The sequence below is a fragment of the Cajanus cajan genome, chromosome 4 (assembly GCF_000230855.2).
Source record: "Cajanus cajan strain Asha chromosome 4, NIPB_CcT2T_4, whole genome shotgun sequence".
NCBI classification, from domain to species: Eukaryota; Viridiplantae; Streptophyta; class Magnoliopsida; order Fabales; family Fabaceae; genus Cajanus; species Cajanus cajan.
Genome location: NC_138520.1, coordinates 62,190,460 through 62,209,610, shown reverse-complemented (window position 1 = coordinate 62,209,610; position 19,151 = coordinate 62,190,460). Strand labels below are relative to the sequence as shown.

Sequence of the window (19,151 nt, the reverse complement as noted above, 5' to 3'; positions counted from 1 at the left end):
TAAAGTTTTTGTATATTGACAACCAATTATATCTTTTATATAGTGACATGACATAATTAAAAGATATAATTGATTATCAGTGTAAAAAAACTTTACACTAACAGTGTATAGATAATTAACTTTTTATATATATAACAACAACAACGACACGACAGGCATAGACTGCTACAATTAATAATTTTTGTTCTATGTAGACCCAAATGGCAATATTAAATTCAGCAAGAATTTATTCATTTCATTATTCCTGAGCTTTAACTACTATAAGTTTCTGAGACCAAACACGACTGGACTCAATCGACCTGCTACATTCTTCAACCATCATTGGTTCAAACCATCTTGGAAGAGACCGTATTGGTTTAGGATCAGGTAATCTGCATCCTGAGGTTTAGAAACTATATATTTATCGAGTCTAATCCTTGGGATGTAGATTACCACTTCCTTGTACTATGACCAATATATAGAGCATATAAACCAGTTCGATAAAATTCACATCCATCTTTACTTTACTTCCATAGTTATATAGCAATGAAGATGACATTCTAAGGATTATCAAACCGATCGAAGGTCAATGAAATGTTGGAAATTCTCAAATCATACATCTATTTAATGATTAGTGGAATCTCAATATTAATTTTATTGTATTTGATTGCACTGCTACTGGAGTTCCTTTGCGGGATTGCTGGTGCACCGTGAGACGTTGAACCTCTCTACAGGCTAAACAGGTAAAAGATGTCCTATATTTATACGAGTGTCCTAACTACTTATGTAAGATTCAGTGCTCAACACTTGATCCTCTTATTTTGTTTGCATGTATCTATTTTGTGTTTATGCAAGAGGTAAGCGGATCAAAATAATTCATATGTAACTTACCTCTCAGAATAAATATATAAAGCCATTAAGGATGAAGTACACTTTATGAATATATAAATATATTTTGCGCGTGTTTGTGAAATTTATCAATATGAGTAAATTAAGTTGCTAATATAGATTTTGTTCGTTAGAGAGTGTCAGATAGAAGCACTTATGTAGAAACAGAAGTACGTGGACAAATATTTTATTCAATATGGATAATTAACCAGAAATAATTGGGAAGCAACATTTTTGTATAACCATCACATAATTTTGAAATTTACGAATCAGAGTTAATTATTTCTAGCCTTTTAATTGGAGCACTCCAATAGCTTCTTCTCTGCTTTGGGTGAAGTCCTTCCCATCTTTGAAGATCAGAAACTCCATCATCTTCACGCGGAAGAATATGAAACTTCCACATAAATGTGTAATGCAAGATCCAAAGTCTTTTCCAACCACGGAATTCCACGCAGGTCCATATGCTTCATCAAGTTTCTGTCTATCATGGTAAAAATTTGCAGAAAATATTGTAAGAATTTTATTTTATTTCTTGCAGATTTTCTTGCAAAAATAAATTCGCAAGTAATGTTTACTAAATGGTAGAAAAATTTTGCAGGTGACATTTCTTGCGGATTTTCCTGCAAATTTTAATCTGCAAGAAAAATAAAAAAAATATTTAAATTTATAAGTTTAATATTTTAAAAAAAACTTCAAGTCCCACATCAATTGAAAATAAAACAATTAAAGAGTATATAAGTTGGGGCAACACTTACCTTACAAGTTGATTTGTATGGTTGAATGTTAGATTTATAATCTACAATCTTAGAATTTAAAAGATTATGCATCACATGTTGGACGCATGAAAACAAATGTTTCGGATGAATTTATTATGAGTATTTAAAAGTTGAAGAATTATTGATAGAATTTATAGTAATTTCTTTAATTTTTTTTTGTAAAAAATATTCTTGCAGAATTTCTTGCAAAAAAAATTTGCAGAAAACTTTCCTACAATTTTTTTTGCAAGGAACTTTTTTGCAAATTTTTTTTTGCAAGAAACTTTCCTACGAATTTTTTTCCCAGGAAATTTTCCTGCGAACTTTAAAATTCGCAAAAATATATTATCCACGAAGGTATTACCTGCAGATAAAATTTCGCAGAAAAATTTGTAGAAACAACGTTTTCTGCGAATTTTTCATAAAAATTAGCAGAAAAAATCGCATATAATAAAAGAAATTCTAGTAGTGGATCAATGTAAAGAAATTTATACCAAGTCATAATCAGAAATCACTTCTTCTCATAAAAAAAAAATCAGAAATCACTTAAGTAGACCCTTGGTACACAATTTATTTTTCCCAGTTTTTCAAGAGTCTTGAGAATATTAATTTTCATCGTGTTTAGTTCATTATTTAAAATATAAAATTTTATATAAAAAAGTATTATTTTGAGAATTTGTTTTTACTTATGTTTTTATGAAATTGTTTCGACAGGGTGGTGAAAATATGTTGTATAAATATAATGTTACGTTAATTAACTCATTTAGTATATATATAGTAATTAAAACTAAATGTAATTGATTTTTTACTTAATTTTAACTTTTAAATTATATCATAAATATCATGTGTATTATACTTAAAGAAATATATTAAATTTTAATAAATCATTTCAAAGAATGGTTTGAAAAAATTATTTTATTTAAAGTAAAAAAATAATGAAAATTTTCATAAAGAAAATACGGTAGACATATTTATGATTAACAAAATATCAACTGACTTGTATTTTTTCTTCATTTTCTCACTTTAACTAATAATTTTATTTTAAGAAAGGTGAGTGATTTAAAAATTAGAGAGAAGGTATGTGTCATTTAAACAAGATTCAAGGAGATGATTGTAATTAAAAAAAACTAATGAAAATTAACTTTACAAGAGAAACTAACAAGGAAAAAGACATTTATCTGCGGTTTTCTTCGAAATTTTGTATTTTGATAGCATAGTGACATATTTCGTTCATGTACTTAATTTCAGCAAACGAAAGATGAGGTTTGGCTTTTGTCGTTATGTAGTAATTATACTAAGGAATAATGAGGAGCCTATAGTTAATTTGTTACGTTTTTTAAGGTCCATCCTATATTGGTAAGCTTTCGGATGTAACTTAAAATGGAAAAATAATATGGAATATCAAACGGCTTTCTAATGAATTGGTGATTCTATGTTTGTGTTGATTCTAATATGTGTGGGAGGCTTTGAATATTTTTAAAAAAGTACTCATGTTAACCCTTTTGTAGTTAAAATTTACGTACAACATGCTAGTTTATGATAAATTTATCAACATAATATATGTTATTAAATTTTATTTAAAATTAATAATAAAATTATGTATAGTTATATGTCAAATAAATTTATATCTATGTATATTATATTTATATTGACATTTTTTTATATTATTATATATAAGATTTTTTTAATGCAAATACTTACCTTCATATTAAATGAAATGTATACGAAAAAATGATAACTCTTTTTTTTTTGTTCGTCCCTGAAGTATCCACCTCGCTACGTTGGAGGCACCTCAAAGAGTGGGATAGCTGGCCCCAAGATTTAACGCGACTGCATACACAAGGCAGGATTCGAACCCCTAACCTTGCTTAAGCGTGGATCAACCCCTACCGCTGGCTGAACCACACGCTTGGGGTTCTAACTCTTTAATATATTGTTAATTTTATTTATTATAATTTATTAAAAAAATATATAAATTAGAGTGTCATTTATTAAATGTGGAGTGAGAGACTCGTATTTGTGATATTATATTTAACAAGTTCCAATTAATAAAAATGTGTGTTAGAAAGAATTAAAGCTTCTATTACTAATATTTTTGTGTTTTATTTATTGAAATTAAGATAATTAACAATACTAAAATTTGAATCTAAAAATTTGTATATATTTTCTCTTCTTCTTTTCATTAAGTTGACCCAATGGTTCTTTGCATTTTAAAAATTTTGTAAAGCTTTTGAATTTGTTCCACCAGACAATTAACATTTTGTCCAAGTGCGACAAATTAAGGATCTAAACAAAATCATGAGAATTCTTGCTACTCCCCACTAACCAGAGAGAGGGTAAGGAAGTCTTAGGGGATGATCGATGCCTTATACTTATATGCTACACCTTCTTTATTTAAGTCTATATAATTGATGCAGACATGTTGTTTAAGGAAAATTATTTGAATTTGTTCTGATCCATTGGAACTTTTGGATTAACTTATTTTGCAGAAATGGAATATTAACATTCGTTTTTCTTTTTCTTTGTCTCGCACTCGCACCCCGTCTCCTGGCCACCATTAGATACGGCAACCAATTATCTAACATCTTCTTTCTTTCTTTTTCTTTAATTAATCAAAAAGTATTTCACCAATATGAGGTTTGGTCATGGGTCTAAATTTAAAATTTTAATTTTAATTTTTTTAATATGTGCATCCACATTTTATGTCTAACTTTACATGCATTCCTTCAACTACAAGCAGATTCACTCGTGTAGAGAATATAATATTCCTAAAAAAAAAGTTTACTTAATTGTTTTTCAATTTAATTTCATAAATTTTATCTTTTTAATTTCTATAATTAAAAATATTATATTTTAATTTCTATATATACATACTATTTTTTTTTCTGTCTCTATCTTTTATTACTATAAAAAATTAAAAGATAAAATTTATAAACTATAGGGATTAAAAAGAATAAAATCAATATATATATATATAGACTAATAAAATGAAATGTTTTTAATAATAAGGACTAAAATGTTAAGTTTATAGAATCACTGACATTAACTTAATGGCGATGGATTATGATAATACCATATGATCGTAAATTAAAATCATGATATTGTCATTATTATTTTAATAAATTAAAAAAATGTAAAGTTTATGAAAATAATGGGGACAAAAAGAGTAATTAAAAGAAAGTAATATGAAGATCATAGAGTAACAATTAAGTGGGTCTTCAAGAATTTTGAGTATACATGGATATTTATAAATATATGTAGATATTAATGAAATATAAAGTTTTAAAAGAAGTAAAAACAAAAAAAGGAATTGAATCAAATATTTATACTTAAAATAAATAATTTTGAAATATATATATTTATATTAAATATAAATAAATTTAAAATGTATTATATACTAAAAGTAAATTAGTAAAAATGATTTTGTATACTATAAATACTTTTAAGTAATCTCAAATCGTGAATACTTGAAGATACCTTATTATTAATCTCGTCCCATTAATCAACTCTTATATATAAAAATAAAAATAATTATTTTGTATAAAATTATTTTTAGTAACTTTTCTTTGATAGTAGATATGTTTAGAGATTCTTCTAATTTCATATCTAATTCAGATTTTATTTATAATAGTTATTTATAAATTAAATTTTAATATTTTAAAATAAATTATCAATAAATATATAAAAAAATTAATCAATTAAATCAAAATAATAATGTACTAAAATATAAGTTATTTATCAAAAATTTAAAATATAATTTATATTTGAATTATCTAATTATTTAAATTTTTATGTATAATTTATATATTTAAATATAATATTTATTTATATACATAATTTGTTTTCAATGTAATAAACACTTAATATGTGCATCTATAAAACATTAGTAATTGACTAAACATTAAGCTATTTATGTTCAATTTATAATAAGTTTTACCTCTAAATATTCATTAGATGTGTCAAAATTAGTGTGTTCCATTGGGTTGGTTTGTCGGCTTGCATGGTCATCCTAGGCCAAGTTCTTTATTTTTAGGCCAAAAAAGATAGGGTTAATTTAGCTTAGCTTGACAAACCAGTCAAACTAAAACAAGATAATATAAATTAAGTTCAAAAATTACTAGAGTAATTTGAGCTCAAAGAAATCAGACCTTTTCGCCTAGTGTTTCTTTCCCTTTAAATTACAAATAAAATTATTTAAAACTAAATTGGCTCAATCTTACTTGACCCGATAAGCCTATATAGGTTAGGTTGGAAAAAGAAAAAAGAAAACATAACTTATGTAAAAGTCGAGCTTATCCTATCTCGGTCAGATTCTCTCACTTAGTTGACAGGTCAAGCCAAACTTGCTAGTTTCACAACTAAATTATTCATAAATGTGAAATTTTTTTGCCATCCTAAATTATGAAGTTTTATGATCATCCTAATGTCACACCTTAAGTGATAATTAGTAGAAGTATTATGAAGTTTTATGATCATCCTAATGTCACACCTTAAGTGATAATTAGTAGAAGTAAGAATCATATGTGTATATGTAACTTTTTAATACATTTAATAATTATTTTTTATGATTAAATATGTTTTTTTGTTGTTATAAAATTTTAGATTTTAGGGTCTATGTCTTATATTTTTTATTTAAATATGCTTTTAGTTCATACAAAATGAACAAGCCTTTATTTTGATTCTTGTAAAGATTTTTTTTTTATTTTTCTAAAATTTGTAACTATAATTTTTATTTTTTACTATTGTGTGATCATTTTCAATTACTTGTTTGCTTATTAAAAAATTAAGTAGTCATCTCTCATATTATCCATAATTTTTAATAATATTATGTCAAATACTTAACATTTCTAAAAAAATTATAGATCATTAAAACAAATATTACCTATATATTTTAAAATGATAGTTAGAGACTAAAAATAATGACTCTAGATTTTAAAGAGATAGAAATAAAAGAAAAATATTTTACATATATTATAATCAAAATTTTCTTATTTTACAAGAAAAAAATGTTTACAAATTTTAGAATAATAAAAAACAAATAAAAATTTATAAAGACTAAAATAAAAATTCACATGTTTTAAAAGGACTAAAAATATATTTAAGTTCGTTTTTTTTATTCATTTATGATTTTATTTTATTTTTGTCATCAACATAAATATTTAAGAGAGAGACTTAAAGTAAGGAAATAAATAAATAAAATTTAATTATAGGATTAATATTGACGACAAAAAAAATATAAACAAGAGACCAAATATTATAAGAAATAAAATTATAAATTATAAATTTTATAGAGATTAAAAATATATTAAACCTATTTTTTATGACCTATTTTTTCTGCCACCATCATATTACTCATTTATACTCTCTTTGCATCAAAAGTGAAATAGAAAAGAAAATTTATGGAGGAAACAGAGAGGAGGATAAAAAGAAAATAAACAAATGTATCATTTGAATAGAAAAAACTAAGAATGAAAAAGGTGAAGAAAAAAAAAACTTTGTTATTTGAATGAGTGGAAAAGAGAATAGAAATAAATAAATTATATAAAAATATTTATATACTAAGTACAAAAATAAGTCTAACTCGAACAAAAAAATAACTTTATTATTATTATTATAAAATATTTATTATAATTTTAAAATCTTTAAAAGTTTTTATAATTTTTTGTGTATAAATGGTACGTTATTCTTTTAATGTGTATAAATAATAAATAATCCTTTTAATAAATTGTGTTAAAATGTGTATTTAGATGTAATCATGTAAACCCATCTTTACAAAATTATTCTGTAAGAAATAAATTACCTCATTTATATTCTATTTGTCTTCTTTTGTCTATAATCGACCTGCACTTGTTTTTTTCCCCTAATATCCTATCTATTTTCTTAGTTGTAGGAAATGTCGCAGAAAACATGAATAGGAATAGAATTTCTCCGACATATTCGTAGTAAATAAATATACATGCAAATTAAGCATATTTCACAAGAATAATAATTCTTTATGTTTCATCATGAGAACACTTGCAACAACATACTAATCATGAGGCAAACATGCATATGCAGAGCAACCAGAAAAACTAAAGTTAAATGGGTTGAATATTTTAAGATTGACATGTTTGATGAAATGAGCAATGGACTGACAATCAGAAACTTGGTGGGCATCGAGAGCTTGGTGTGCTAACTCCATAACATAGCTCTGCATCCCTTCTGACATGTCTGACTCTTTCACCACACCTTTTCCTTCCAACATCTTCAGCAACACAGGAAATACTAATAGCACAACAGAGGCTTAATTATAACAAGTACAGTGCTTGTTTGTGACAGCAAAATCTTCGGTGGTCGAGATTGTTAGATTCATAAAATCTTCCCATTTCATTTTGTTCTTTTCTTTATTTTGTATTATTGCCCTCAAAAAAGTCCTTTCACTTTTCTTTCATCGTGGAAAATGAGTTTTGGACTCACTTGCTGATGTTGCAATCCAAACAGTTGTTATGAAAATATCGCCTTTGACTGTTATTAGAATTACGGCCTTTAAAATGATTTACACTTTTTTACTCGTTATACTTTTACAATTTTGTCTTTAAAAGAATTTAAGAGAAAAAATATTTATAAATTATGTCTGGTTTTATTCCAGTTGATGTAAGAATTTTTTACACACCGGAACAACCGGCAACCATTTCCACTAACAATTTCGTGCACTCTATTTCAATATATCCTAAGTTACCCTTAAACCTTAGCTGGCCTATTTCTGGTAATATTTTAAGTGGGAGAGTTTTATGAGTAACATAACATGTTCATACACACCAAATAATTGTAGTTGCGATAACTTTGCAGTTGTATTTGCTTTGGGGGCTAATGTGGGCCAATATGTGGTCCTCAATTATAGACTACATCACGTGATGCGGTTTGCACTTCAAAACTCTAGCACCAAGCATTGAAGTAACCCTATTTTTGGCATGCTTCAAATGTATATATACAAGTCCTGATAAAAATTTATATACTAGCTAACACATAGCTGGAAATTTCAATGAACAAAAAGCTGAACCAAGCATCGTTGTTGTGCTGGAACTGCATCAATGATTGCCAAAGTCCCCCTTCCCCAAAAAAAATTAGCAAACAAATGGTCTCCAATTACATGAATATAGGCCTAGCATACGTGTTAAAGGCTAGGAAGGTTCTAATGAAAAGTGATTTGTGGATACCAACACTAGTGTGCCACCATCTTCAAATCATGGGTACAACGAAAAAGAATGGTTCGACCCCATCTTGCACACCTAGTTGTAAAAGCTTAGCTGGTATTCTACCATTACATTATGCAATATACACGGTACTAGTAAAATAATATAATTTGGGATGACTCAACAAACAAAATTATACCATAAGATAGGAAAAAGGGAAAATATATTCAACTTGTCCTCAAAAAGATTGACAGCAAGTAATTAACACATTTTTGAAATGTCCAGTAGCCACAAATATTCCAAATTCTGGATGAAAAAAAAAATTACATTTTCAGTGAGATACCATACCAAACAAGTAATGAATCTTTCGGAAAGGCTCCGAGACCGCAGATTTATATAGTAATGGAAAGAAATCGTAATGAATCATAACTGATAAGGTAATCAATTCAAAATTCCAAAATCATAAATGAAATAGCCAAATAGGAAAGATTCCTAGACCATCCCCTGTTTAACCCCTGTTACATTATTATTATTATTATTAGTATAGACAAATGCCAAGAAGAATACAGTATTCGCGATGAGATTAGTCCTAGAAATACCCATCAACTTTACACAGAACTCACATGGCCAACAATAACAACACAGTCACCCCCATCACCCTCCCCCTTAAACAAAGTGTACGGATCTCACAAGAAAAAAAAGAAAGAAAGTAAAATTCCAACACATTAGAAAAATCAAGAAAACCAATAAACTAAAATTGACATAGTGTGGTATCATGAGCATTACAATCCAAGTACGTGATCAGAAAAGAAAAAAAATATACAAGATTCCAATCTCACAAGTAAAAAAGGTTAGAAAAATACAACATATTCAAAAAAAATTGATAGTGCAGTATCATTGACAAATAACTTAGTCTTCAAATATGTAATTAGAAATTCAATCTCAATCTCAATATCAATACCATATCCATTTCATTTAGTTTCTGACTCTGGACGGGAAAATGTGTGATTGGCTCTAAAATTAAAGAAAACAAATAATTTTCTGTTTAGCCCCTGAGGAAAGAAAAATTATATTTCCCAAGAGGGTTTGTTTCTTTCTTCTTTACTGTACCAGAAAATAAATAAAGCTCGAAAATAAAACAAAAAACCCATGACTCAACGCGTGGCACCGAGTCTGGATCGGAGCAAGAAAACACTGAGTTCCTGGGCGGGGCACTCGTCGGGGTTGATGAGATGAAAGGACTCAGAATCGGCGTTGCCGACGACGTGTTCGAAGTTGGCGCGCATGTACATGAGTTCCTCGGAGCCCGACCCGGAGGACCCGAACCCGGAGGGGATGACGCCGGCGCCGACGGTGACGCACTGCATGGTGCGGAGGATGGCGCGGACGCGGTCACCGGCGCGGCGGCGGGCGGCGAAGCCGGTCTTCTTGCCGTTGCAGAAGGCGGTCCAGAGGGGGACGCGGCGGAGGGGGCAGGGGGCGGCGGCGGCGGCGCACTCGAGGGCGATGCGGACGAGGCCGTTGCGCATTTCGCGGACGAGGTGGTCGGTGGAGAGGGGGAGCTCGAGGAGGAGCAGGGGCTTGGCGGAGAGGCGGTCGTGCTGCACGCAGAACCACACGTGCCCCCGCCTGTTCCCGAAGATGGTCCCGATCACCATCGACTTTGAGGGCCGCGGCGCCGCCCCCGAGGCCCCCGTCGAGGACGACGTGGAGGACGCCGGCGAGGAGGGCCGTGTCTTGGCCGCCCCCTTCTGCTGGTCGGCGGCGCACGGGAGCGGCTGTTGCGGCTTCGAGGGGAAGAAGCACGGCAGAAGGAACCGACGGAGCGTGTCGATGGTCATGGCTTTGGTTTGAACAAGTTAAAGGTTTTGTGGAATGTGTTTCTTGAAGGGGTGATCATGTGCATGCTCCTTCGCTCCCTGCATGTCTCCATTTATATAATAATCATAATCATAACTGCTTATTATATATATAGCGATGGATTTTGGATATATGGACCAAACATTTTACTCTTCATCTCTTCTGGAGTCGCTTTATGCTTACCCCGTTCATCTCTAACGTCGCTTTACGTGTTTCCAGACTTTATTTTTAGGATTCATTTACTTTATTATGCATATGCTAATTGCCACCTCTTTAATTATACAAGAAAGAGCAGGAAATTAAACTAAACTCACTCAAATATTTATATCATGCTAGCTTGAGCTGCAAAGTGCCGATCGAATGCAGCTTTTGGATGATTAATTAGTTTTATTTAATGATGTCCTACTTAGTAGTATTAGATCTAGATGTATATCATAGCTTACTCAGTTGTTTAAGATTTAAATTTTGATATTAAATACGAAATAAATTATATTTAAAAAATAATACTTATTTTGAGTGCAATTATATGATTTTTCGATGGAGATTAATATCTACTGTGATATTTAATCACGTGATTGAAGAAACTTGAGCTTAGGTAAGTTTTGTTGGTTTTCAATTTTGATGAAGCCACGTACTTGTTGGCTCTTATTTGTATATATAGCATGAATACTATTTGATATTGAACATGAATTATTAAACGAAGAAAGTCTAGGTAGACTTGTTTTTTTGAGTAAACAGATCCCATATATATATATATATATATATCGAAAGAGAGGAGAGATCTGTTTACTTTAAAAATAAATCTATCTACACTTATTTTATTTAATAATTCATGTTTTACATTAAATTTTAACAATTTAATTATTAAATTTAAAATTTTTAATGTATAAATCAAGTCTATAATTTTTTAAAAGTTTTAAAAATTATTTAATATTTTATTTTATTAATATAAATTGATATATAATCATAAAATTATTTTATAAGTTAATTTGATTATTAAAACATGAAAAATACTTGTACCTATGATCAAAATGTTGTTTAATAATTGTAGTGATAAATCATCATCACAACTAGGAGGTTGTGGCCAGGACGAGGCAATGACAAAGCCAATGAGTCCGCTATCTAAAAAATAGTTTTAAGTTAAATTATTAGATTGTACATTTTATTATGTAGTTAATTTGTTAATAAAATTATACAATTTAAGAACATGAATATACATAAATATTACATAAATTAATTGAAAATTTTGTCGTGAAGTTACAGAAAAAATTAGTTTATATTTTCTTTGAATTAAAAGAAAAGTGACATTAAAATGAAACGAATATAGCTATTAAACTTTATAAAAATAGTATGGTTTGTAAAAAAAATATTTTTATGAAATTGAAAGTGATGGAACTACATATTTATTAAATCAACTTATTTTCTTATTCTCAGAACTTATTTGAATATTAAAATATGAAATTAATTTTGATTTTTTTGTGTGAATTCAATGAAAATTTAAAAAAGGATAAATTAAACAAGTTATATTAATTCTGAAATAAATTTAATTTTTAGTGAGCATTAATTTGATATTAGTGATATTAAATTATTTTTTAAATTAAAGATATTAAAACAAATTATTTTTAAAACTATTTAATTATATATAATTAATATGATTTTTTATAAGCATGTAATATTTATAAAATAGTATTAAAAATATTTATAATTATTGTTATTGTCAAAAGATTATTTCAAAATTAATTTTTTTATATTCAATTGAGATAAAGTATGGTCCAAGATAATAATTCAATGAATTACCATTAAATGAGATGTTAAAACTATTTAATTATTAAACTTTGATTAACAAATTTTAAATTTTAAGTTCAAAAATTTAGAATAATAAAGTAAATATGATGAATTATATTAGAATATGTCTCATAAAATTTGTCTTAGGTCTCAAATTTTCTAACAGGATCTTAGCCTCTCTTCAAATGGAGAGAGTGAAGTAAGGTTGTGATATGATATAATGAAGATCATAGTGCGTTAACCTATGAGGGTTTAAGGTTTATGGTTTAGAATTTAAGATTTTCATTATTGTTCAATAGGCCAACAATGAAATTTGTTCATTTAAACTCATATCATCTAATTTAGTAGTCAAACATGCTTACTTAATTTGATCACATAAAATAAAGTTGACTAATGATAAATAGATAATATAATTATTTTTTAATATTAGCCCAAATTAATTATTAGAATATAAAATTTTAACAATCTTTCACTTGGTTTGTAACTGTAACGTAGTTAGTAGACTGGAACGGGGCGTTCTTAGACTGGAACCAGCCGTTCCAAACTACTAAAAGAAGGGTAATTTAGTAGCCTAGAATGGGCTGTTCCAAACTACTAAATAGGCTTATGAATCTTGGACTGGAACAGGTCGTTCCAAAATGATCATTGTGAGTTAAATTCAACTCTAGAACGGGCCGTTCTGATTTTAAAACGGGCCGTTCTAGACGTGCCAGAACAGGACGTTCTGGTTTTAGAACGGGTCGTTCTGCATGTAAATTTTACACATGATGAAGGAGCCTAGAACGGGCCATTCCAGATTTGAAACGACCTGTTCTGGCCACTCCAGACTTCTATAAATAGAGGTTGTGCAATTGAGGAGAATGAGAGGTTTTTAGAGAGAAGTTTTAGAGAGAATGACTCTAAACTAGGAAGCTTGCTTTGGGTGGATTGAAGTCCCGGGTTGAGCTTCGGAAAGGAAATTCTACTTCTTCTCAGTTCTTGGCTATTTTGAGCCAATCTTCAGGTAAGGGAAGCTAAATTGTATTTTGTTTGGTTGTATGTGAGTTTAGGAACTCATATGAAGTTGTATAATTACATTAAGATGTATGATGAGTAAAAAGTGAAATGAAGAGATGCATGTTGAGTATAGTGTTGTAAACTAAATGAGTAGTTGTGCCAAATAGAAAATGCGTTGAATACATGGTATGTTGCTAAAGTTGCTATATTTATGTGTGGATTATTTATATGTTGTAAAATATGATGAAATGATAATGTTGTGAGTTGTGAGAAGCGTGATGTGAAATGTGTAGACATGTTGAGATTTATACAAAATTTATTAGTAGAACATGTTGTTAAGTTGTTAGAGAAGAGTTGTATGTTTCTATAAAGTTGTATGTTGTGCCATGTGTAGAAAAAAATATTATTTTATGATGATTAAGTTGTAAATTATGAGTTGAGCTAATAAGTTGTTGAGTTGATTGTGTTGTTTAAAGTTGAAAAGAGATGTTGTGTTGTTAAAATGTATTGTTAAACAACATTGATGAATTATTGTGCTGATAAACTATGTTGTTCAAGTTGAAAGTTGATTAAGATGATGAGTTGAAAAGTTGTATGTTTTTTAAGTTGTTGAGCTAAGCTGTGCTGTTGAGTTGTAAGCTGATTAAGCTGTGATGATGAGTTGTTGATCACTAGGACTAGGGGAGATGTTTTTGAAGTTGCTCATCCCATTGTGTGGATTGAAATAGTTGTGGTGCTTTGAGAGCCCAATTTGTTAAAAAACCCTCCTTGGGAAGTTGTCCCTTGGAATGGACGTTGTGTTGTTCTCCTCTAGGACTTAGTTGATCCCGTGTGTGGGCAAGGTCGAGGCACACGTGTACAAAGCGACCACGGTATAGGGGCTAGGCCAAGCTATACTGATTACAAGCAGCCAGATGTTTATTGTTATAAAGTTGTTATGGTGCCTATTGTTGTAAAGTTGAAAAGTTGGGGACATATGGTGAAGATATATGTCCTATGTTGAGATACATAGTACTAAGGAGATAAGTTGAAAGTTGTTTTAAAGTTGAATCCCTTAGTACTATGTGGGCGACATGGAAGTAGTCGATCCATGTCATGGTTGAATGACCAATTTGAGTAAGGTATCTAGTTAGAGATGTAGTCTTTGACCAAGTACTGGAGGTTGCGTGGTACTTGGAGGACAGTGGGTGGGCTAACTCCATATGTGGATTGGCGATGCTAGTCAACGCCGTGGTAGGCTCATACCCAAATCCTTCTGTCCTAACAGTAGTACTGGACCTCCAAGTCTAAGTTGCACACCTGAGCAATCGTCTATTGATGTTTATACCTGGTTCTCTTCGGAGTTCCTAACGTTGTCCTATACCTGACCTGATTGAGATAGGTCAAACGCTAGGTTCCGTAGGGTTTATGCCACCTAGACTACTCAACCTTAGTTGTTGGAGATCTCCAAGTTGAAATACGTGACGACGCATAAGTTGTTGATGAGTTGATTTTTTGTTGATACGAGTTGTATATATGTTGTTGTATTGTTAAGCTGTGATTGTGTTGTATGTTGACCCTGTTGAAGATGATGATAATGTTGTTATGATGTAAGTTGCTTTTAAACATGTGTTGTTGAGAGATGTGTAATACATGTGTTGGTTGTTGTTATGATGAATATAGTAACTATTTCAAATGGTTTGTACATTAGTTGTGTTGAAGTATTGATTAGTGTTGATATGTTGAATATAAGTTGAAATGATGTTAAGATGTATAGTATATGTGTTGTTTGTCTTCTGTGTCGGATCTGAAGATAAATATATAATTGTTGTGTTTCATATTTGTTTATTATGAGTTGTTTATTATCTCTAGCTTACCCTTGCATGTTTTCATGTGATTTGGACTGTGATGATCATACGTTGTATTGGAGCAAGGCAGGGATTGTAACATCCTAAATTTTAAATTAATTAAATTTTAATTAATTACTATTTTTATGAAAATAATTTATATCATTTTATTTAGTAATTTTATAAAATTGCAGTAGATTCTAAATAATAATAATTATATTTACGAGAGAAACTTGAGTCAAGTAGTTATTTATATTTATATTCTAGAGAGCAGAAAATAAATTAGTATTTTAAATAATTATAGAAGTTGAAACTGTTTTATTTATTTTTTAATTATTTAATTACCATTTTAATTAAATAGAGGGGGATGGGCGGGTGAGTATGGGCCTGGCCCAGTCAGAATTATTAGAGGGGTTTTGGGGGTAGTCAGTTACCTAATATTCATTTTAACGTCAGACGCTTGAAGGAAGAGGGGAGAGGAGAAAATTCTTGAAGGAAGGCGTAAAGTGTTCAGATTGCTCCGTCGTTCTTCTGTTGGCCTTCGTTCATCATCCTTAAGGTACGGGGGAGATGGGCTTCTTCATATGTGAATATAGGGGCGTTCGGGTAGTGAGGGCAATCCCTAAGTCCCTCTAGGAACTCTATTTAAAATTCTGAACGATTATCTGTGCAATCGATGTTCTAAATTCTTAATTCATTTGGAAGAACTTATTTCTTGAATTGTCTTTGAATTCCATTGGGGCTTTCTTGTTAATTCTTTATCCTTAAATTTGATGACTTGAATTTTATGTGTTAAGAAGAGTTTAGATTTTTTTTTTTGTAAAACCAATGGAAACCAATTTTTGAGGCTTGAGATGTGTATGGATTGATTTGGAACGTATGAAGAATATAAATGGAGTTAAACTGAACCAACGGGGTGTGGAAGTAGTGAAAATTGGTAAAAACCTTGTTGGAACTCGTAAAACGCAGGTTTAATTTCACAGAGGGGAGTCTGGGCAGAGATTTGGGCGCTCAGCGCCAGTTTTGGGCGTCGGGCGTCGGGACCCCGACATACGTTTGTAATTTTGCGATATCTTTCTGTGTAGTTATCCAAATCGAGTTCTGTTTGTTTTGTTAGAAACTAGACATCTGGAGCTACCATTTAGACACAAGAATCGTGTAAAAATATTAATATTTGATCAAGTTATGTGAGTTGCAATTTGAGCCTTCCAATCTGTGTGCAAACCACAACATCAATTTTTGTGAGCCCTGAATGGTAACCTAAACGACTTTATTAGGATTTGTGTTCTTCATGAAAGTTGTAGATATTGATGTTAGGATTCTAATGGAGTTGGGATCACTTAGAAAGGATATGTATATCTCGAGTTATGGTTAAATTATTAACTGAATGTCATAGATATTGTGATGTGTGTGAAGAATTATGTGAAATTTGTGATCTATGATGTTGATAACTTAATGATAGGTACCTAGCATGTGAGGATGATATTGCATGGATTGTTATTGACATGTGATGATGTTATATAATGGAGATGCATTAATTATGAGTTACGTGGGATGCATGAGTTGCATGAGACTTATGAGTTGCATGTGGTGCTTGAGAAGCCAGACGTGGCTATATTGCATTGGACCCTGGGCCCAGAGAGGGGTTGAGACAGGGGGGACCATGACGGTAGGCATTCCATGCGTGGGCCGTTGGGTGTTTAACTGCGCAGCTCACTGGCCACAGAGGGTTTAACGGTGGGTGGATTGCCTTTGCACGGGCCACTGGGTGTTTAACCGTGCAACATACCGGCCCTGGGAGGGTGTGAGAACGGTATGCCCGCATTGGCAACAACTAAGGGAATTGACGAGGTACGCCCATTGTGCGGAATGCCAAGTTGAGACTCTTAGGAGAGGAGATGTGTATGAGCATATAGTGAGCATGTGTATGAAAGCTTTTATGATTGAAAAAAAAAATGATGTTTGGTAATTATATGAGATGTATTTTTTGTTTATATTTAATGATGATATTTTGGTGCACGGTGTGGGGTGGGAATTGGGTAGCTCTATGTTCATATATGATGTTATCTATCTCTCACCGTCCTGTTTTTATGTGGTTTTCTTTTAGGTGAAGATGAAGGCACTCATAGTGTTGAGTTCTAAAGGGAAAGGGTTCTGCTCTGATAGGATGTGACATTGGGGCATGAATTTAGGATGCTTTAGTTATGAATTGTTATTTGTCGTTTGAGGAGACTTATTTTTAAGAGTTTTATATTCACCTTATATTTGTAAATTCTGGATTCCTTTCATTTTTCTTTAGAGACCTTGATAATTTTCTTTTAAGAGTAAAACTTTATTATTATTATTATTATTATTATTATTATTTCTATTTATTTCAAGACTTGTGAACCTATGAGTTTTTATTAAAATATGTGGACCCTTCTTGATGTTATATTTATTGAATTATTCTTATTGTTGTTACTTATTTATTATGGGGTAGAAGGGTGTCACATTTAGTGGTATCAGAGCAGGTCGATTCATTCGGCCTTGAGTTATGAGCTTGCTATGTTTCTGTGGGTTGTGCTGTGATGTTGTTTAACTGAGATGATTGTTTTAATTGGTTTGTTTTGTTTTGACTCTCTACTTTTCTGTGAATCAGAAAAGTGATGTCTGGGGGAGGTAGGAATGATCGTGCTATCGCTGAGGCCTTGATGGCTATGGCTCAGGCTGTAGGCAACCTGAACCAACATCAAGAAATGGACTGGCTTGCCCGGTTCCAGAGGAACCATCCACCTACCTTCCGTGGTGGTTATGACCCGGATGGTGCTGCTGACTGGATGTTTGAGGTGGAGAAGATATTCCAAGCTATTGAATGTCCACAGGTACAGAGGGTATCTTTGGCTGCCTTCATGTTGTCTGGAGATGCTGGAATCTGGTGGTAGAGTACCTACCAGAGGATGATTGCTGAGGGTACTGCAATGACGTGGGATAATTTTAAGAGGTTGTTTTTGGAGAAGTATTTCCCACAAGATATTCGCAACAAAAAGCAGGTGGAGTTCCTTGAGCTGAAGCAAGGGGATGATACTGTGGCAGATTATGTGGCCAAGTTTGAGGCACTGGTACGATTCTGTCCCGCTTGTGAGGGTGTTGCAAATGAGGAAGCGAAATGTGTGAAATTTATTAGTGGTCTTCGACCGGAAATCAAGCAAGCTTTCAACTACCAGGGCATTGCTAGATTCCACGAGCTGGTGAACAAGTGCAGAGTTTATGATGAAGATAATCGGGCTAGAGTTGCTCACTACAAAAGTGGAGGGCCTGTAAGGAATCAGAGCAGGCATGGGTCTTCTAGCAGGAGTAAGCCTTACTCTCGTCCTGCTGGAAATTCAAACAGTAACGGGGTAGTAAGGGTTCAGTGCATAGGAGGAGTCAAGCTCCATCCACGAGCCAGACACCTAGAGCTGGGAGTACTGGTTCTACTCCTTCCTTCACTTGCTTCAAGTGTGGGAGGCCAGGGCACCGAGCTAATCAATGTAGGGATAGGGAGGTCACCTGTTTCAGATGTAATGAGCGGGGGCACATTTCTCGAGATTGTCCACGTGCACAACAAGGACCAGTGACGGCTAGTGGAGAGGCTGGGGGGAGTGCTAGTGCTATTCGGGGTACCGGTATCAGCAGGAGTGCTAGTGCTAGCGGCAGTGCCAGTAAGCCGAAAGCTACAGGGAGAGTATTTGCCTTGAGTGGTACTGAAGCCGCTCAATCCGACGACTTGATCCAAGGTATGGGTTTTATTGCTGGAATTCCTTTAGTTGTATTGTTTGATTCGGGTGCGACTCATTCGTTCATATCACATGCTTGTGTTTCCAAATTGAGATTGCCTGTTTCTTCCTTACCTTTTGTATTGAGTGTGGAGA

General features: G+C 31.8%; 2 protein-coding genes across 2 annotated transcripts; both read right to left on the bottom strand.

Annotated features, from left to right (window-relative positions):
• Nucleotides 1-1,152: 1,152 nt before the first annotated feature.
• LOC114917031 (uncharacterized) lies at nucleotides 1,153-9,580 on the bottom strand. Its single transcript, XM_029274889.2, has 2 exons — nucleotides 7,729-9,580; nucleotides 1,153-1,344 (listed from the first exon to the last, which is right to left on the bottom strand). Exons 1-2 carry the CDS (start codon nucleotides 7,864-7,866, stop codon nucleotides 1,153-1,155), a joined length of 330 nt encoding a protein of 109 aa, XP_029130722.1. The 5' UTR covers nucleotides 7,867-9,580.
• Nucleotides 9,581-9,722: 142 nt separating this feature from the next.
• On the bottom strand, nucleotides 9,723-10,932 carry LOC109815910 (MIZU-KUSSEI-like protein (Protein of unknown function, DUF617)). Its single transcript, XM_020380726.3, has one exon. The coding sequence runs from the start codon at nucleotides 10,633-10,635 to the stop codon at nucleotides 9,949-9,951; it is 687 nt and encodes a 228-aa protein (XP_020236315.2). The 5' UTR covers nucleotides 10,636-10,932; the 3' UTR covers nucleotides 9,723-9,948.
• Nucleotides 10,933-19,151: the final 8,219 nt, after the last annotated feature.

What these genes read in the sequence shown, in the direction of transcription:
- LOC114917031 (XM_029274889.2), bottom strand. Translation starts at nt 7,866, where the DNA reads ATGTTGGAAGGAAAAGGTGTGGTGAAAGAGTCAGACATGTCAGAAGGG. An exon ending in TTGCTCATTTCATCAAACAT is followed by an intron (nt 1,345 to 7,728) that starts GTCAATCTTAAA and finishes CATGATAGACAG; the next exon opens with AAACTTGATGAAGCATATGG.
- LOC109815910 (XM_020380726.3), bottom strand. Translation starts at nt 10,635, where the DNA reads ATGACCATCGACACGCTCCGTCGGTTCCTTCTGCCGTGCTTCTTCCCC.